Raw genomic sequence first — 20,255 nt, forward strand, 5'->3', positions numbered from 1 at the left:
NAAAAAAAAAAAAAAAAAAAAAAAAAAACAAATACCTGTAAGTATGAATGAAGAGATGCTTACTGCTTAGCTATCAACAAGTATAACCTATATGTATTTGGATATGCTTTAACTGAAAAAGGTAAATAAGATGACATATATATTGAGATTATAATAGCTCTTACACAGTTACACTCAAGAATGTGTCTTCTTAAACTATTTACCGATTTGTTCAATCATAAACCAGTTCCAATTTTGTTTTGTTTTTTTGTTTTTTTTTATATAATCGAAATAGTGTTCATACCGAAATCTAAACTCATGTCTACGGATATAAAATATGTTAAAAAGACACATATGTTAAAATATGTTATGTTAAAATGTTAAAAAAAACCCCGGATATTTTACTATGTCTACGGACACACATTAATAAATTGGTAGGATTCAACCTAAATCCACAAATTATTTTGTGAGACAGACGATCAGACAAGCTGCTCTAAAAATTTAGTTCAAGCAATTATAAACTAAGTTTTGTAATTGAACATGTAACATTTTATTTACAGTATTAGTGATTCTATTGTTCTAAGAGCATGTACAACGGTAGTATTTAAAGGGTTTTTAGGGATGCTTAAGAATAAAAATAAATCATAATACATGATATACGTTAAAATCGATTCTTAATTAAGCATTTTTAGTATCGATTCTCATCTCATATGTGTCTGTCTCTGATTGGTTCGTAAATTTAACAAAAGAAAAAAAAAACATGGACGAAAGCTTTTTTTCCTCTCTCTTTCATTTCACGAGCCAATCACAAAAAAAATTCATCTAGGGTTTGGTATCTCTCTCAATTGCTGTTGAGGGTGTGATTGAGACGCTAAGAGAGGTTGGGTGGTCGACGAGTCCTCGTTCCTAGGGTTTGTGATTTGTTCGGACTCTAATGGTGAAGAAGCGAAAATCCGATGAAGCCACACGGATCGATGAAGTTGATCAAACAATGTATGGAGCGTTTCGAGGCGCTGCTAATTCGCTCTCTCAGCTCTATACATGCCATGAACCATCAATGCGTCTCTTTCCTCGCTGGTAAACGTCGCGGCATGGTATGTTCTGTTCTCTCTCTCTTGAGACCTTGTTCTCTATATCAAAGTCTCAATTTTGGTTTCTGGGTTCGATAAAAAGCCAATACTTTTTCTTGTTTGATTTTGGTTCACTATCTTGAGGCTTTGTTTTGTTTTGGTTGTTGTTTAAAGTTATTGGTGAGGGTATTACTGAATTTCATGAATATCCAATTTTGATTCCTCTGTTGTTGTTTTGGTCTTGTTGCCCTGTTTGCTATACTCTCTTTGAGTTGTTCAATTGTCGTTTATTGAATCTTTGGAGATAGAGAGACACTCTAAATTGGTTCTCATCGATATATAAATCTCATAAGTGGTCTTACTGATCAAAAGTTATGGTCTTTTGATCTTGAAGTGCCTGCTTTTTTTTGATTGATCACTCTAGCTTTAAGCTTGTGCTTAAGTTATTGGTATTTGGATTGATTATGACCTCTTCCTTCTGTTTGACTAGCTTCGCATACTAGAATCCAAAGATTTTGAATTTGGTCTGAAAAGTTAATTGTGTTTACTCTTTTTAAAACTTGTATGCAGGATGAGCTTGAATATGAACCTGAGGAGACATCGATACCAATCCCTGTGCAAGAGTTCCATCAAACCCAACAATTCGCACCACCAAACGTAAATACTTCAGTAGCTCATGGTCCTTCAAGTCACATAGCACAACATTATGATTGTAACAAAGAGAAAGTCTTGGTTCCACCAAATGGTCTCTCAAGTCCTGTTCGAAGAACCTTTCAGGAATTCAACTTGTGTGAGGCTAAATCTGGTAACCAGAATCCAAACTCTACAGGTGAGGAGTTATCTTACTGAAAATCTTGTTTCTTTTGGCAAAACTGAAAACAAATCATCCCATTGTAAAGTCTCAATTGTTCTGTGGTTAAAGTATTGTCTCATGTAAATATGTAATACACAAATCACTTCTTGAAACTTTGAGTGCTTTAAGGTTCCTCTATCTTCAGTGATTAGCCTTTGAAAATTTTCAAAAATTTTAAGAATCCAAAATTAGGATTTACCGTTGGAGTATACCATTTTACAGTTTTTTAAAAAAGTTTTTAACTTCATTATTTCCAAATATTATAATTAAAAACATACTTAAGTATCTTTTTTTAATAGCTCCAAAGAAATTAGAAATGCTAGAAATATTTATTGCGTCCACCTAATACATACTACATAATACGAAAAGAGTTCCGGAGAGGTTTTGGCATTTTGCAACTAATTCAGTCAGACCACTTACAGTTACAGGCCATTAATCATATCGATCCGTTGATTTTATAGTTTTTACTTGATATGGCTACTGTTTAACCTACCTTGACAAGTCTGGGTACGAATAATCTTCTTCATTGATTTATCCTATCTTTTTCTTTTTCTTGATAGTAATAATACTAAAATCCGAGTTTTCTTTAAAAAAAATAAAGAGATCAAATCAACTACGAAACAAATCACAGATTCCGATTTAAGGATAATATTTCAAACTACAAAAAAAAATCAATCTATCTATCTGTCAGTGATTCAGATCAATGTCAAAACATCAATCTTAAATCATCCACATAATTTCTTTTACAAAAATGAAAAGAAAACAAACATTACTTCCTCTATGTACATTTACATTAGTTAGGACAAATGTAAAAAAAAAAAAAAACCCTCCATAGTAAAGCTTCTCATAATTCAAAGCTTACCAGGGTTACATTAAAAACAAAACAAAAAAAATCTAATACATTTTTTTTCTATGTCATCTTTACTTGTCATTTTCACTTTTTTTTTTTCTTTTTCTAATGTTTTAATTTTCACAAATTTTACCATCCATTTGATTCTGAACGGCTTTCACAGCTGCAACTCTGGCAGCCGTCGCAGCTTTATTAGCTGCAGCCACAGCTCGTACCACCTGCTCATCGACCCGTCTTTGGTTCACTCCTTTCTTCACCCTCTCTCGTGCACTCTGCAATGTAATTATACTCATTAAGTACCTTTTAATCCAAAACATTTCCATCTAAAGTTTCAACCTTTTGGAAATATTTAAATAATACCTGAACCGCTCTATGAACCGGGCCGGATTCTTGAGGAAGATGGTTAACGAGATTACCATCATCCCATTCACCGGATTTGATATCACCGGTTCTGAATCTATACGTGCCATACCCTTGCTTACGACCTTCGTGCCAAGCTCCTTCGTAATAGTGACCATTAGCAAAATGGTAAACACCAAACCCATGAATCTTGTCTCCAAAATACTCTCCTGCGTACTTATCTCCATTTCTACAACAAAATCATCATAACTCAGAAATAAAAAAACAGAGACATATAAGCTTTTGTCTCCTTTTTATAGATATATATTTAAATATACCTGAAATGGTAAGATCCAAGTCCATGTTTGACACCAAATTTGAATTCTCCGACAAAAGAGCTTCCATCAGCACAAGTTTGAACACCAAAGCCATGGCTTTGACCGTTGAACCATTCACCAGAGTAAGAATCACCAGTGTAAAACCAGTAAACTCCGTAACCATGTCTAAGTCCTTGCTTGTACTGTCCTTTGTACTTGCTTCCTTTAGACCAACACTCGATTCCATAACCATCGTACCTTCCATTGATCCAGTCTCCTTCATATCTTCCGTTAACGAAATAGTAGTAAACTCCACTTCCGTTACACTTGCCTCTGTTAAACTCACCTTCGTAGAAATCACCATTGCTGAAGAATCGTACTCCTTCTTTAACGACGAGTCTCCTCCTCGTTTCATCTTCTTTGATCGGTTCCGGTTTTGAATCCCCGATGTACCATTGAACCGGTTTCGGTTTGTGTTTGGTTCGAGACCTTCTTACGCGAATCTGTTTGATTGCGATTACGGTTTGGTTGATAACCGCCATGTTGCGCGACGCGAAGAACAGAGCAACGGCGACGAAGATCAAACCGAGCAAGAGATTCTCCGACGTGAAAACCTCGTCGACGAAGAAGAGTAAAAAAGATGAGAGACTGAGGAAAGAGAGAGAAGCGAGTGTGAAGGCGAGACCCGGTTTAATTCGGTTAAATGACCCGAATGATTTAACCGGTTTTTTCCTCCTCTGTTTCTCTTCTTTCTCACCGGCTTCTAGATCTTGTTCTTCGCAGCGGTGGTGAGAGGTTTCGTTGAAGTCATCACATTCAGTGATTGAAGAAAGGCTTTGAATCGATGATCGAATTGTCGGAGATGATCTGAGTAACGACGACTGAGTCCTCGTTAGTTTCGATTGGCTCATCTCCTCTGATAAAAATAAAACAGAGCAAACAAAAAAAAAAAATCAAAAAGCTTTGATCGAGAGAAGGGCTCGATATAGAGTATGAATCACCACTTTCTTTCTCGAATTTTCCGGCCAAATGTTAAACGGAAATACGTTAGCCACCACTGCACCACCGTGCCGAGCATCGCAAACACAAGAGAACTCTTAACTCCGTTTCCTCTTTTACGTCGTTTTTTTTTTTGTTTTCCGGATAGTTTTCACGGTGAAGCTAATAAAAAGGTAGAAGAAGAGGAAGAAGAAGAAGCTCACTTTGCTTAAGAGAGAGAGATCGAAAGAGAAAGAGAGAGAAAGCTTTGAACTTTGAAGCGGGTTTGATGAGATTATTATTTTAAGAGACAGAGAAGAAAAAAAAGGAGTTAGATTCAATATTGACCGTTAGATAAAAAAAATCTGACGGTTGATTTAACGAAAGCAACGAACCGTAGCCGTTGGATCTGACTGAATACGGGGGGAAGAAGAAGAAGAAGAAGTCACGGTCTTGACGGGGAATATTAGGAGTCGGAGACGCTTTTTAGCTTTACTGTTGCAGGCCGGCACGTGCCGCTACACACACATACATCTCTTTTGGTTTGGTTGGTCACTCTTTTTTTCTTAAAATATAATTTAAACTTTTCGTTTTTTTTTTTTTATTAAAAAGAAAAAATCACTGCTTTTGGGAGAATTTTCTATATTAATATTACAGTCGATTTAGACTTTCAAAAGAATATTTATTTATTTTGGTCTATATTCATGGTAAGTATACTTTACTTTTTATCAATAATAGAAAAAGGTGTAAACCATAGACTACAAATAAAATCAACAATTCATATTAGGAAAGAAGATAGAGTTGGTGAAAACTGTAGTATATAAAGTATATATAGGTAGTCTACCAAATCGGACGATCGAGATGAATTACTTGATACGGAAATAAAAATAGAAATAAAGAGAAAGAAACACAAAAAATGAGTTTGGATCATTTTTGTGAATAAAAACATATTTACCAAACATCCTCGCATGGTGCACTCCGCATTACTAGGCCTCAAATATTTTTAGTAGTATATACTTTTCACATGGGACAATATTATATTCCCAATACTAATGCAAAAATAAATTATTTACATGTATGCTTTAATTTCACTAAAAATATCTATATTCGAAAACGTTTAAGTAATCTCAGTATCTCCTTATGGTTTCTTTGCAAAAGAACGAAAACGACAAAGCTTAAGCTAATGAGATTAGATTATAAATGGCTTTTCTAGTATTTGATTAATTAAGCTAACATCGCTTTCACTGAGATCTTAAGTCTAAGTTCTTCTCATGTAGTATTCAATTACTTTTTATTACTTTCGGCCTATAAAAAGATAATTACATCAATTTCAGTCTTTTAGAGAACATTCAACCTTAATTAGATTAATCTATTCATTTAGGATTTTTCAAGATTAAACAAAAGACAAAGACAATGTTTACTCTATCGCATTTAATAACGTCAAACTTTATTAGTAATTTGTTTTGCTGATTCAAAGTCTGTCTTGAAATGGAACCGAAGAAGAACGACATTAAAAATAGGGAGGTGGTTGGTTTACTAATTCAAACTTTCAGACTTTTGACTTTAGCTTTTGTTTCATCCTCTCAATTGCACCACGCAAAGTCTCTTCGTCTTTACAGAACGCAAACCTAACCAAGTTCTTCCCTTCTTCTGGATTCAAATAAAAGACGCTAGTGGGGATCGCAACAACTCCAACTTCTTCAATAAGATACTCACAGAAGGCTACATCGTTCTCCAGTCCAAATGGAGTGTGATCCGCGGTCACAAAGTAAGTCCCGCTTGACGGGAACACTTTAAACCCGACTTCTTTCAAACCCTTAACCAGTATCTCCTTTTTCGCCGCGTAATCTCTCTTCAGCTCTTTGTAGTAAGACTCTGGTGCCTTTAGAGCTGCAATGGCTGCCCACTGAGCTGGTGTTGATGTGGCAAACGTCAGGTAAGAGTGCGCTTGTCTAACTCCCCAAGTCAAATGTGGTGGTGCAATCGCCCAACCGATCTTCCATCCGGTTAAAGAGAAAGTCTTTCCAAGGGAATTCATGGTCACAGTTCTTTCGTACATACCAGGAAGAGATGCTATGGAGATGTGATCCATTTCAAAAGCAAGCTTGTCGTACACTTCATCAGAGAACACAAGCACATCGTTTTCAATGCAGAGGGATGCAATGGTTTCAAGCTCCTCTCTTGTGAACATCTTCCCCGTTGGGTTGTGTGGAGTGTTCATGAGAATGGCTCTGGTGTTTTTAGTAACCGCAGCTTTGAGCTCTTCCAAAGGGATGGAGAAGTCAGGTGGGCGCAAAGTGATTCCTTTTATTTTAGCACCAGCCATAGAGAGCGTTGCTTCATATGAATCGTAAAAAGGTGCAAAGAGAATGACTTCATCTCCAGGGTTTATTAAACCCAACACTGATGCAGCTATGGCTTCAGTGCAACCAGATGTAACAGTCACTTCTTTCTCCGGATCAACAACGAGACCTGTATCTTCTTGAAACCGGGTAGAAATTGCAGAGTTGAGCTCAGGAACGCCGTATGCACGAGCATACTGGTTTTTACCATCTTTAATGGCTTGGACGGCAGCTTCTTTAATAAAATCAGGACCGTCGAAATTGGGAAAGCCTTGGCCTAAATTGATCGCTCCGTGTTTCACACCCAATATGCTCATCTGAGTGAAAATAGTAGTCTTGAACTTGTCTAATCGCTTAGCCACCTATGAGATTAAGTTGCCAAAATGATTTAGGATATATAACATCAAGAAGTCTAAAGTTGCAGCTATAACTGGAGATGAGTAATGTATTGTAATATAAATAACCAAAATTTTAATGAAATCATCCAAGTAAATAGTTTTTTAGAGGTTCTTGACTGTTACTACTAATCAATGGAGAATGTTTAAGTAAACAAACGAGAAGAATCAGCTCTTGGGTTTAAAACTCTGCGATGGTTTAATTAAAGTGAAGTCTATTATAAAAATTGGCTTTTTTAAAGCAAAACGCAATATTAGAGCTACCAACCAAGCTAAAAGGTGAAACTGGGATTGATCGATAGTGTAAACTGTTAAAGGTACCATGGGGACGTACAAGCATGAACTGAGTGGAATCCAAATCGGACAAAATTTGAAATCATTTCGAAGAACAGAGGAGGAAAAAAACAAAAGAAAAAACATCAAATTGACAGAACAGCAGCTTCCACAAAACAGAGGAGGACCCTTTGAGGACAAAAATTAGATCTTTCAAGAACACAAGACACGAGAATCGAAGCATATGTGCCTTTTTCATCATTTGAGTTAATAATACAGACACAAACTATTTGAGATCTCATCACTAAAGAAACAAAGACCCTACGGGGAAATTTGGAAAAAAAGAATATTATCATACCTGGACGGGTTTCTGAGTTTGCTGAGTCGACTCGTTCTGAGTCGTGGAAAATGTCATGGTGGCTCCGATTGAAGTTGAACGATGGGTATTCGCGTAGCTTCGTCGGGTATGAGTCGTGATTGGGAGAAGAGAGGATTTGAAGGTAAAATGTCTGAGCATCACACCATTTGTGTCCAGGTACATTGACTCTGCTGCATTACCACAGAAAAGATAAGCTTTTTAGGGTTTGATTCCGTGATTTAGGAATTTTCCTTTGAGTAGTTGCAACTTTTACATCAAGTGGGCTTTTTAGAACACGACTCATGATGATTCATGGGCCATGCTGCCTTGAAGATGATGACGCAGCCAAGTTTAACCTTTTTTGTTCAGAATCTAATCTAGTAGTATCTATGTAATAAAATAACAAAAACAAGGAATTAGTCAACTAATAAAAGGATAAACATATATGTTTAGGCAAAGGTTATTATTATTATTATAGGTTAGTGGCAAAGCCCACCAAAGCTGGCTTCGACTCCTCCACAGACTCTTTGTGGCTTTAATGTAAAGCCTGTGTGGCCAAGTTTAAAAAAGTATTAGATTCAGACCCGCACGTACGTGCGGGATTGATTTCAAAAATTAAGTTTACTTTCAAAAAATAAGTTTGCTATTAGATTTATAATATATTACATATATGTGGAATTATGCTTGTAAACATATTTTTTTTAGGAATGTTAACATTCATAATCCGCACTCATACCAGTTAAGTATTCAGTTTGTTTATAATTTGGTTTAGACTAAAAAAGTGAGCAGTTTTGTTTTTGTTATATGTAAAGATAAACTACATTAAAAAAAAAAACAGTAAGAGAAAGACAGTATATCTATTTCAGAACATAATATAGTAAAACAAAAGTAGTATGTTTCGTCCTATATATGATTTTCCATCTAATAACCGTGGTTTTAATAATAATCTACACATTTCATATTATATATTTTAGTTTATCAGATAAAGAAATAAGTAAGTGTTTTGGATCCTCACGTATGTGTGGGTTTTGTTTGTAGATATATTTAGTGTATAGAATCTATAACATGAAATTATAACCCTTTCACCATAGAATTTATTAGAATCGTAGCAGTTATGATATTAATCCACTAAAACTATTCTTAAGTGTTAAAAATTGTTTTTTTTTCCACTTATGAACCAAAATCCGCAAAATTTCAACATAGTATATATTTTGAATTAATATTTTGGAAATTGATAATATTTAAATTTTTTGAGATACTAATAAATCTAAAATCCAAAATTTATATAAAGAATATACTACTTTTCAATATAGTAAATCGTGGTTAGCTTATATATTACAAATATAATAACTGTTTTCATAATTGAAAAAAAAATCAATTTTTTGGTCTTAATCTATTTATTATAATCAAAATTAATTAGTATTATTGATAAACTTTTTTTTGAAATAAAAAATAAATAATGATTTTATAATGGACATATTCAATTAGATAGTCGTTTTTGGAAATAACAAATAATATACCATCAAATTAAAGAAGTTTATATATATAGAATATTGACTTTAATAATCTGATCTGTTAACTTTTAAAAATGATTTTCAAAAATATTGGGCATAAAACTATTGATATTCTAGGAGTCCATTTTTTTTCCTTCATTCAACAATATTATTATACACTTGGTAAAATAGAAAACAAAAAAATGTGAATTTACAATATCTTTGTAAAATATATCAATAAACACTTTATATTTTATACCACACACATATATATATATCTTATACTAAACGTGTGGATGGATGCACAAATCTTATATACAACATGTTGTTTGCTTGTTTAAGTCTAAACACAATAAAATCAATCACAAGTCGATTTGCATTATTTATTCGATTTGCACGTAAGTATATTGTTCACGTCATAATTAAAGTCCCTTGATTTTACTACTCCATGTTTCAACATGCATGCTTTCTTCTTCACATTGCTAATCTCACAAAAAATATGGACATCCTTATGTGTGTTTAGTGACTGCAGCCAAGCTATCATAAAATGGTTTTCATACTTTCTTCTTGTGTGATGTTTGTCTTAGGATGAGTTGGAATTGTACATAATTTTCAGGTTTATTAGTCATTTATTCTCGGTATGAACATAAAACATTTATTAACATAAAACTAAAAAACAATTTCGTTTTGATCAAAAAAGATGACAGTTTCATATACTTCTCAACTAATGTATAAACCCACCGACATTATTAGCTAATTTAAAAATATTTAAAATATTAACAACAATGAGAATCTTAATGTTTATGTATATTATATACATGAGTTTGATTCCCAAGTCCAAATCAAAGTTTGCCATCTACAAAAACAAAACACACAAATTAATAATACACAAAAGTCACCTTAAAACTCAATACTAACCACAAAATTACATCATTATTTAACAAAATAATTACAGCTCGATGAGTTGCTTTGAGGATCCATGTTCTATGAACAACTCTTCATGCTCTTCTCAATATCCTTATAACTTTTTTTGATGATTTAGTAAATCAATTTATAAACTCTTTCAATCAAAGAGTGTGTCATACAAAATAAAGATCAAACTTAACATAATATAAAATTCACCAAGTCAAGAAACTAAGTAAAATTCAAAAGTAAATAGATCAAAGTACCATAGTTTTGAAGAGATACTGACACACAAGCTGGGGAAACAACTCTCTCCATGCAACGGAGAAATCAAGAATAAAAAAACCTCAAAATTAGATTATAGTTAAATTAGCAAATAGAACAAAAAATATATGTACTATCGAAATTGAAAAACAAAAAAGAATATTCTAGGCTTTAAACATACATTTTCGTTATATATATAGGAAAATGGTATGACATAAGTTAAATATATGTTTGTGATTTTTCATTTATTGTTAAGATATTTTTTGCCCAAAACATTTTATAAATTTCTTAATTTTTCATTTATTGTTAAGATATTTCCTAAATATAATATTTTATTGTTATTATTAGAAACATTGCAGCCCATAATTTTGCAAATTTGTTAATTTTACATATTTAGAATTGCCCCTTATAAAAAACATATTTAGAATTGCCTTATTTTGCGTGACTATGGGGACACAAATATAATTTTCTTTTTTCATTATTAATGATATTTGATAATTTTGCAAATTTGTTAATTTTACATATTTAGAAAAGTCTTAATTTTTGCGTGACTATGGGGACATAAGTATAGATTTGTTTTTCCATTTTTATTGCTATTCGAATTTTTTTTTTAGGAATACAATATCTTAGTAGTTGACGATATTTTAGTTATTATTTCTTATTTAAAAAATTATGTTATGTTTGGAAAGATTGGAGATTTTTGGACTATTATATTTATTAGGACTCTAGATAATGCCTTATTGGATCTCCTTCGTTTGGGCCGGACGTGTTTAACTAATTCAAGGGACTTTGTTTGTTAATGGGAATAATTAATCTGACTCCGAACACAGTATACATAATCCGAATTAATGAATCCCGGTTCACATACGGATCCGCACGTTTGGACGTTTTAAATTACTTTAATGTCCTTCTTGTATTGTATGCTTTTTAATTTATTCAGGGTCATTTTATGTCATATATTTTGGAATTCATTTTGCCTTGTAAATAATGTTTTCCTTTTAATAGTATAGTTAGTTATTATTTCTTATTAAAAAAATTATGTTATGTTTGGAAAGATTGGAGATTTTTGGACTATTATATTTATTAGGACTCTAGATAATGCATTATTGGATCTCCTTCGTTTGGGCCGGACGTGTTTAACTAATTCAAGGGACTTTGTTTGTTAATGGGAATAATTAATCTGACTCCGAACACAGTATACATAATCCGAATTAATGAATCCCGGTTCACATACGGATCCGCACGTTTGGACGTTTTAAATTACTTTAATGTCCTTCTTGTATTGTATGCTTTTTAATTTATTCAGGGTCATTTTATGTCATATATTTTGGAATTCATTTTGCCTTGTAAATAATGTTTTCCTTTTAATAGTATAGTTAGTTATTATTTCTTATTAAAAAAATTATGTTATGTTTGGAAAGATTGGAGATTTTTGGACTATTATATTTATTAGGACTCTAGATAATGCATTATTGGATCTCCTTCGTTTGGGCCGGACGTGTTTAACTAATTCAAGGGACTTTGTTTGTTAATGGGAATAATTAATCTGACTCCGAACACAGTATACATAATCCGAATTAATGAATCCCGGTTCACATACGGATCCGCACGTTTGGACGTTTTAAATTACTTTAATGTCCTTCTTGTATTGTATGCTTTTTAATTTATTCAGGGTCATTTTATGTCATATATTTTGGAATTCATTTTGCCTTGTAAATAATGTTTTCCTTTTAATAGTATAGTTAGTTATTATTTCTTATTAAAAAAATTATGTTATGTTTGGAAAGATTGGAGATTTTTGGACTATTATATTTATTAGGACTCTAGATAATGCATTATTGGATCTCCTTCGTTTGGGCCGGACGTGTTTAACTAATTCAAGGGACTTTGTTTGTTAATGGGAATAATTAATCTGACTCCGAACACAGTATACATAATCCGAATTAATGAATCCCGGTTCACATACGGATCCGCACGTTTGGACGTTTTAAATTACTTTAATGTCCTTCTTGTATTGTATGCTTTTTAATTTATTCAGGGTCATTTTATGTCATATATTTTGGAATTCATTTTGCCTTGTAAATAATGTTTTCCTTTTAATAGTATAGTTAGTTATTATTTCTTATTAAAAAAATTATGTTATGTTTGGAAAGATTGGAGATTTTTGGACTATTATATTTATTAGGACTCTAGATAATGCATTATTGGATCTCCTTCGTTTGGGCCGGACGTGTTTAACTAATTCAAGGGACTTTGTTTGTTAATGGGAATAATTAATCTGACTCCGAACACAGTATACATAATCCGAATTAATGAATCCCGGTTCACATACGGATCCGCACGTTTGGACGTTTTAAATTACTTTAATGTCCTTCTTGTATTGTATGCTTTTTAATTTATTCAGGGTCATTTTATGTCATATATTTTGGAATTCATTTTGCCTTGTAAATAATGTTTTCCTTTTAATAGTATAGTTAGTTATTATTTCTTATTAAAAAAATTATGTTATGTTTGGAAAGATTGGAGATTTTTGGACTATTATATTTATTAGGACTCTAGATAATGCATTATTGGATCTCCTTCGTTTGGGCCGGACGTGTTTAACTAATTCAAGGGACTTTGTTTGTTAATGGGAATAATTAATCTGACTCCGAACACAGTATACATAATCCGAATTAATGAATCCCGGTTCACATACGGATCCGCACGTTTGGACGTTTTAAATTACTTTAATGTCCTTCTTGTATTGTATGCTTTTTAATTTATTCAGGGTCATTTTATGTCATATATTTTGGAATTCATTTTGCCTTGTAAATAATGTTTTCCTTTTAATAGTATAGTTAGTTATTATTTCTTATTAAAAAAATTATGTTATGTTTGGAAAGATTGGAGATTTTTGGACTATTATATTTATTAGGACTCTAGATAATGCATTATTGGATCTCCTTCGTTTGGGCCGGACGTGTTTAACTAATTCAAGGGACTTTGTTTGTTAATGGGAATAATTAATCTGACTCCGAACACAGTATACATAATCCGAATTAATGAATCCCGGTTCACATACGGATCCGCACGTTTGGACGTTTTAAATTACTTTAATGTCCTTCTTGTATTGTATGCTTTTTAATTTATTCAGGGTCATTTTATGTCATATATTTTGGAATTCATTTTGCCTTGTAAATAATGTTTTCCTTTTAATAGTATAGTTAGTTATTATTTCTTATTAAAAAAATTATGTTATGTTTGGAAAGATTGGAGATTTTTGGACTATTATATTTATTAGGACTCTAGATAATGCATTATTGGATCTCCTTCGTTTGGGCCGGACGTGTTTAACTAATTCAAGGGACTTTGTTTGTTAATGGGAATAATTAATCTGACTCCGAACACAGTATACATAATCCGAATTAATGAATCCCGGTTCACATACGGATCCGCACGTTTGGACGTTTTAAATTACTTTAATGTCCTTCTTGTATTGTATGCTTTTTAATTTATTCAGGGTCATTTTATGTCATATATTTTGGAATTCATTTTGCCTTGTAAATAATGTTTTCCTTTTAATAGTATAGTTAGTTATTATTTCTTATTAAAAAAATTATGTTATGTTTGGAAAGATTGGAGATTTTTGGACTATTATATTTATTAGGACTCTAGATAATGCATTATTGGATCTCCTTCGTTTGGGCCGGACGTGTTTAACTAATTCAAGGGACTTTGTTTGTTAATGGGAATAATTAATCTGACTCCGAACACAGTATACATAATCCGAATTAATGAATCCCGGTTCACATACGGATCCGCACGTTTGGACGTTTTAAATTACTTTAATGTTCTTCTTGTATTGTATGCTTTTTAATTTATTCAGGGTCATTTTATGTCATATATTTTGGAATTCATTTTGCCTTGTAAATAATGCTTCCCTTTTAATAGTATAGATAGATACCTTTTTTTTTGTCTGTCATCGAAAGGTATATATGCTTTAAAAGTCTCATGGACTGTTAAGTGTTGTTGTTGTACTTGCTTCTTTTAGTCGAGTTAGATGTATTTCACCATAGCTAAATCTGTAAAATGATACAACTATACAAGTATAATCGAACTTATAATGAAGAGACATTGGTTTCGTCATATGTATTATTTGGACGGTATTTGCAGTTGTAAGTATTGCCTCCGTTTAAAGATTTTTCTGCCCATTGTTAACCGAGTTTCGCTACGTTTCGAAAACAGAGTAAAAATTACAGGTCAGGGGAATGTGTTTACGACCTCAAGTCATGTAAGTTGCTTTCTTTATCTTCCTATTCTTAGAATGTGAAGTACCAAATCTTCAGGACAGCAAAGATATTTGGTAAACATATTCAAGCGTGTCTCTCTTGAACGTTTCTGTAACCTAAAGTTTTCTTCTTTGCAGTGCACTAGGGACGTGGGTGCTCACAGTCTTAGGCGTGTTGGTTGCAGTTAGTTGCCAAGCCAGTCAGCGCCAAAGAGAGCTCTCAGAAGATCAAATGAAATTACAAGAAGCAACTCAGAATGCAGCCGCCAAACCAAATCCTACACCTAAGAATCTTAGTAGATCTCTCTGACATCAACCTTGTGCCAATATATCTTTTAGTCCTAAAGCACTTTTTAACAACATGGAGCAATTGCAATTGAGATTTTCTGTTGGAATCTTACTATTAGCAGAGAGGCTTGTTTACTCAATGAAATTTTACAAGTGAAAGCTTTTGATGATTTTGGCCAACCCAAAACTAAAACATATTGGGCAAGCAAATCTATGGAAAACATAGGAAATAGAAACACATTTAACTCAACTTCGAATCGAACCAATGGGGATTCCAGACCGAACCAAAAAACAACGGCGAGTCCCCACACTGGTCTCTGTCTATCTATATATCATCCAACTACGGAGCTGTTCTCGTCCCACATGATTTTTTTTTTTCCAGCAACTGTAATCTGAAAAATATACAGCAGTTGCTACAGTCTGCCTCTTAAGAGATCTCTTTGCTCCAATCATAAATAATATGAACTCATGTAGAGTCTCGCTCCTATATCGAGCGGACCGTCATCTCCACCAACAGCGTGAAGAACCACCGGAATTGTTGAGAAAAGCTGAACAGTCAACGGAAAAACCGCAGGGGCTACTTCGTCTTTTGTCACAGCTTCTGATGACTCGGTGTCATGGACAGACAATGCACTGAATTTTGCAGCACATAGGTCACTAGGACTCACCACATATGCAACTTCCTCCAAGGGCTTGAAGTAGCCTCTTCCTCCTCTCTTGAAATAGAGTTTATCAAGGATTAACGTAGACGTTGCCTCTAGCCAGTCTGCACACAAGCCTTCGATTTGGTCATAGTATATTCTTCGTTCAATCTGTGACAGCATCAACAACGATTAGTATTAAGCAGACTGTAAACAGGGATTTAGATCATTTAATAGGAGATACATGAACCAGTAGAGACTTACCCCGAGCTTGCTAATGTAAACAGTCATAAATCTTGATCCCAAGTTCATTACTCTAGCTTCGCACGGAAAAACCTGCAGGGAAAGGAAATATATGAGATTTCATAACAACCATAAACATAAGAAGCAGCTGAATGATGCAAGGTTCTAATTTACTTGCCGCTTTTCTCTTCAGCACAAACCAAGTGTAGAGCTTATCACATGCATCTCTGACTTTTCGAGAAGCCAGCTTCCTGTCATTGCAATAAGCAGCGACATCAGAGAGTATTTCAGTGGAGGGAACACCATGTTTCAAAGCAGCGACCGATAATGCTTCCTTGCCCTCCATAGATTCAGCAGCATCTTTATTGAAATGAATGCCGGTGAAACAGCTTCTCACTTCATCAATTGATGTTTGTTTCTGCTTTGAGTACAACTCCTCAGCCTCAAGAGCAGCAGCTATCGCACGGTGAACGACTATGTCCGCGTACCGTCGAAGAGGAGATGTGAAGTGAGTATAGAGAGGAACAGCTAGTGCATAGTGTCCCCACTCAGCAACACTATCCTTCAAATTCCCAGTGCAGAAGTAAGACGCTAACTGCATAGGTTTTATAGCATAATTGTTGAGAATATCTACAAAAACTGAGTCATCTTTGAGGTTTCCCGTAATTTTCTCCAATGACTCCTGGAGTTGGCCAGAAGAAGATATGTCCAAATCCATACCATGCTTTGAACAAAATCCTTCAAATTCTTTGAGCTTGCGTGTATTTGGTTCTGGATGCCTCCGGAGCAATGAACTATCAGGGTAAGCTCGAGAAATAACCTCAGCTGCTGTCATATTTGCTAAGAGCATAAACTCCTCAACAAGAAAATTTGAACCCTTTCTCGAACACGTCACAAAATCATACGGAACTCCATGTTCATCAAATAAGAAAACAGGCTTCGAATTCTCCAGCTGCAAAGCCCCGTTTCTAAATCTTTTTTGCCTTAAAGTGGTGGAAATCTCACTAAGCTGTTTGACAGATCGAACTACATCACTCCATTCGAAAGATCCATGCAACGAAGGCCAGCCATTATCTGTAACATCACTTTTCCCATCTATAATATCTTGAGCATGGTCATATGAAAGCTTGCAGCACGACCGTATAACTGTACGACCAATCCAGCGATCTATCACATCCCCTTCTCTATTCAAATCCCAGAAGATAGAAAATGCAAGCCTATCAGCTCCTGGATTAAGTGAACCTACGTTCTCTGACAGTAATGGAGGCAACATTGATATTTTTCTCTGCAGCATATAAACACTTGTCGACCTAAACTGAGCTTCTATGTCAAGAGCAGTCTCCGGTAAAACAAAGTAGGAGACATCAGCAATGTGAACACCGACTCTAAAAACACCGCCGGGTAAACTTTGCACTGATAGAGCATCATCGAGATCTGTAGCCGTCGAGGGGTCGATGGTCAATACACACAGGTCTCTCAGATCTTTTCTACGTTGAACCTCTTCTTCTGGTACTACCCAAGGGACACGTGGAAGACTAGTGAGCGAGCCAGGAGAAAAGTCTGAATCGCAAACCAAGTTCTGATACAATATTGCCTTGATCTGAGGCTCTAATTCACTGCCTCGGCCAAAGAGATGTGTAATTTGGGCTACGGGAAATGGACTCCCTTCGCCCCAATCCACAATTTGGGCAGCTACCAGCTCTGCCTCGAGAGTTGGATCAATATTCTCGAGTCTTTCTCTAATGCTTCCAGGTAAGGCATGGAAGGGAACAATCAATTTAGGAAACCTAGGGTCTGCAGGCATCAGTTGGACGTATTCATCATCAGAAAGAGACGAAGGAGACTTGCACCTTTTTGCATCACCTCCCTTGTAATGACTCCATCCCTTGATATCAAGCAAGCCCACGATAGAATCCCTTACAAGTGATTTTTCAACAACAGCAACAACTTGTCCCGTTGGTCGTTTGTGGGGGAAGGAACTAAGGACGCCGCATAATTTCTCAACTGCACTGCCATTTCCTTTCTGCTCACTAGAAGAACCCAAATACGAATCCAGTAATGGTTTCGAACTGCGACTAACACAGTTCTTACCTCCTTGTCCAATAACTGGCGATCCGTTTATCGAGAACCCATCTTCAAAACCTTCCACCACATCAACAGATTTCTTTTGTCGAGCATTTATGTTATCTTTCTCTGGGGGACTGTCCGTTACTTCAGACCTAGCAACACTTTCAGTAACAAATCCTTTCATCTTGGGCCACAGTGAGAGAGGATCCAATTTAATAACAACAATATCTCCTTCCACCTACATAAAGAAACACAAGTCTGAACTTAGGCCAAAAGGGAAAAACTCTAAGACTGAAATGCAGAAAAAAAACATAAGTCAGGAAGTTTAGTGTAGGGAATAAACCAAACTTACTGCTCTATTTTGGCCAACATTTCCATTGATTAGAATATCTGTAGGGACTCCATCGATCTTACAGTAAGCCTTCAAAAGGAAACAGACAAAAACATTGATTCAAAGTGAACATAAGAAATCAACAGTTTAGAAACTTAAAATCTCTTGGAAAAATCAGATGTAGCTTCTGACCTCATAGCGGTTATGAGCATTCACCCGAAATAGTGCTTTAAAAGCTTCCCCCTTCTGATACAATGCATAAAAGTAAACTATGAGGTCCAGAAAATATAACTTAAAAAATGTTCTTTCTTGAAGAAAACATGAGAAACAATAAAGAGAACATCTCAAAAACAAACCTCTAAAGCTTCGTTAACAGCATCAAGAGACCAGTGTGAAGAGAAAATCTTTCGCTGTGAGGAACCTTTAATCTGCTGAAACAAGTCACCATCCATCCTAGGAGACTGGTCACAAGCCCTAGGATCAGGGCACGACTTAGACAACAACTGTTTACTAACTTCAGGAGAAGGAAGCAACGGACTTGCACATCTCCCGGTTTCTGCTGGCCTCTCAAAATACAAAGGCGGCACAGAATTGAAAGCAACATTAGACGCTCGCATGACTCCAAGTCCATTGGAAGTATCCATTTGCTGTTGCTTGGATGAAGAAGTAGAATCTTTTGCTTTACCCCTACTGCTATCTCTACCATCTGACGACTCCACATGTGTATCTTCTACAGGTACTGTTCCATGACATCAAAGTTGAAAACTTGTAAGGTAAAAAGGCAACAATAACTTTTCTTCATCCTCAATAGTTAAAGAAGAACTGAACCCAAAAAAAAAAAAATCCAAACTTTAAACCCTAATTATCAATTTTCAAACTACAGGATTCATAGCAAAACCCTAGAGCTATCAAACAAGCGTACATTATACGAAATCAATTGAGAAACAAAAACCCTAAAAGAAAAGATTTTTAGAAAAACCTGAGGTAAGCTTAGATCGACGAATATGTTTGCTTGGCCTGTTCCTCTTCTTCTTGATGTGACCGTTTTCGATTCTTTCAACTGATTGTTCCGTCGAATCACTCTTCATTGCTTTACAAGTAATAAACTCTCAACGAGCTCTCTGAGTTGTAAACAAACAAAACTACCCTAAAAAGAAAAAGCTAGAATCTTCCGATCAGATTATATAAAAAAGAACAGAAACGGAAGAAGAAACAGAATCGGGGAATCCAAATCAAAGATTAACAATAAATAAAAGAAATCGCGAGTTGATTAAAAGAAGAAGAAAACAAGATCTTGAATCTTATCAGAGGCCCAGAGATGATGAACAAGAGAAGATGAAAATTAATAAAATAATAAAATCTTTTTTTTTTTGGTTGGCAAAGAAAAAGAAAACGACGTTATGATTGGTCGGCGGGCGCAATCCGCCGACTGTGTTTTGCCTTTTTTCCTTTTTTTTCTCTTTTCTTTTATTATTATTTTCCTTTTTCGTTTTCACTTTATTTTATATATTGATTGAGCTTGAGTCGGTTCGGTTGTTTATCGGATGGCTATTGGAGCTAGCCCACGCTCTCTTTTTCTTTTTTAAGAGTTTAGATTTTCATTCACCTCGTTTAGCATATTTATTTTTACCCTTTTAAAGTACCAGTTATGATCATACCCTTTTAAAGTACCTTTTAATGGCTATACGTTACGATTATGATCAAAAACAAGGATTTTATTGTACCAAAAATAAAAACACTTTAAAAAGTGCAAAAAAAAAAAACTTTGCGTCTTCTTCGAATGATGTGTTTAGTGTTTACTATTTGAGAGAAAATAATAAAATTATTGTGTTATAATGAAATTTCATTTTTTTTTTTTTTTTAATGTGATATGATGAATTTAGACCATCATTACTCGAGAAATAGGTGAACATTTCTCAGAAAATAATAAATTTTTTTTTTATTATATATATTCATTATTTATTTATTTTTTATTATATATACCAATGAGGAAATGACACC

General features: G+C 34.4%; 4 protein-coding genes across 5 annotated transcripts; 1 reads left to right on the forward strand and 3 right to left on the reverse strand.

Moving 5' to 3' along the window:
• Positions 744-2,046, forward strand: LOC104713436. The gene is made up of 2 exons (XM_010430546.2): positions 744-1,073; positions 1,620-2,046. The coding sequence occupies exons 1-2, from the start codon at positions 936-938 to the stop codon at positions 1,896-1,898; spliced, it is 417 nt and encodes a 138-aa protein (XP_010428848.1). The 5' UTR covers positions 744-935; the 3' UTR covers positions 1,899-2,046.
• Positions 2,559-4,651, reverse strand: LOC104713437 (radial spoke head 10 homolog B-like). Its single transcript, XM_010430547.2, has 3 exons — positions 3,430-4,651; positions 3,113-3,341; positions 2,559-3,024 (listed from the first exon to the last, which is right to left on the reverse strand). Exons 1-3 carry the CDS (start codon positions 4,317-4,319, stop codon positions 2,866-2,868), a joined length of 1,278 nt encoding a protein of 425 aa, XP_010428849.1. The 5' UTR covers positions 4,320-4,651; the 3' UTR covers positions 2,559-2,865.
• On the reverse strand, positions 5,812-8,016 carry LOC104713438 (methionine aminotransferase-like). The gene is made up of 2 exons (XM_010430548.2): positions 7,755-8,016; positions 5,812-7,090 (listed from the first exon to the last, which is right to left on the reverse strand). The coding sequence occupies exons 1-2, from the start codon at positions 7,935-7,937 to the stop codon at positions 5,936-5,938; spliced, it is 1,338 nt and encodes a 445-aa protein (XP_010428850.1). The 5' UTR covers positions 7,938-8,016; the 3' UTR covers positions 5,812-5,935.
• On the reverse strand, positions 15,088-19,712 carry LOC104713439 (DIS3-like exonuclease 2). 2 transcript variants are annotated; one of them, XM_010430549.2, is made up of 7 exons: positions 19,234-19,707; positions 18,611-18,993; positions 18,447-18,500; positions 18,276-18,344; positions 16,035-18,161; positions 15,878-15,949; positions 15,088-15,784 (listed from the first exon to the last, which is right to left on the reverse strand). In XM_010430549.2, exons 1-7 carry the CDS (start codon positions 19,340-19,342, stop codon positions 15,422-15,424), a joined length of 3,177 nt encoding a protein of 1,058 aa, XP_010428851.1. In that variant the 5' UTR covers positions 19,343-19,707; the 3' UTR covers positions 15,088-15,421. The 2 variants fall into 2 exon arrangements, 1 of the variants encoding a protein (XP_010428851.1); XR_755618.2 differs by having other exon boundaries at positions 15,443-15,784; positions 16,031-18,161; positions 19,234-19,712.

Source organism: Camelina sativa, chromosome 9 (genome assembly GCF_000633955.1).
Source record: "Camelina sativa cultivar DH55 chromosome 9, Cs, whole genome shotgun sequence".
NCBI classification, from domain to species: Eukaryota; Viridiplantae; Streptophyta; class Magnoliopsida; order Brassicales; family Brassicaceae; genus Camelina; species Camelina sativa.

Excerpts from the sequence above, each read along its gene's own strand:
- LOC104713436 (XM_010430546.2), top strand. The coding sequence starts at position 936 with ATGAAGCCACACGGATCGATGAAGTTGATCAAACAATGTATGGAGCGT. Across the intron at positions 1,074-1,619 it reads CTGGTAAACGTCGCGGCATG|GATGAGCTTGAATATGAACC; the intron begins GTATGTTCTGTT and ends ACTTGTATGCAG.
- LOC104713437 (XM_010430547.2), bottom strand. The coding sequence starts at position 4,319 with ATGAGCCAATCGAAACTAACGAGGACTCAGTCGTCGTTACTCAGATCA. Across the intron at positions 3,342-3,429 it reads CTTGGATCTTACCATTTCAG|AAATGGAGATAAGTACGCAG; the intron begins GTATATTTAAAT and ends ATTTTGTTGTAG. Across the intron at positions 3,025-3,112 it reads CGGTTCATAGAGCGGTTCAG|AGTGCACGAGAGAGGGTGAA; the intron begins GTATTATTTAAA and ends ATTACATTGCAG.
- LOC104713438 (XM_010430548.2), bottom strand. The coding sequence starts at position 7,937 with ATGTACCTGGACACAAATGGTGTGATGCTCAGACATTTTACCTTCAAA. Across the intron at positions 7,091-7,754 it reads AAACTCAGAAACCCGTCCAG|GTGGCTAAGCGATTAGACAA; the intron begins GTATGATAATAT and ends TTAATCTCATAG.
- LOC104713439 (XM_010430549.2), bottom strand. The coding sequence starts at position 19,342 with ATGAAGAGTGATTCGACGGAACAATCAGTTGAAAGAATCGAAAACGGT. Across the intron at positions 18,501-18,610 it reads CTGTTAACGAAGCTTTAGAG|AAGGGGGAAGCTTTTAAAGC; the intron begins GTTTGTTTTTGA and ends GCATTGTATCAG. Across the intron at positions 18,162-18,275 it reads ATGTTGGCCAAAATAGAGCA|GTGGAAGGAGATATTGTTGT; the intron begins GTAAGTTTGGTT and ends TTCTTTATGTAG.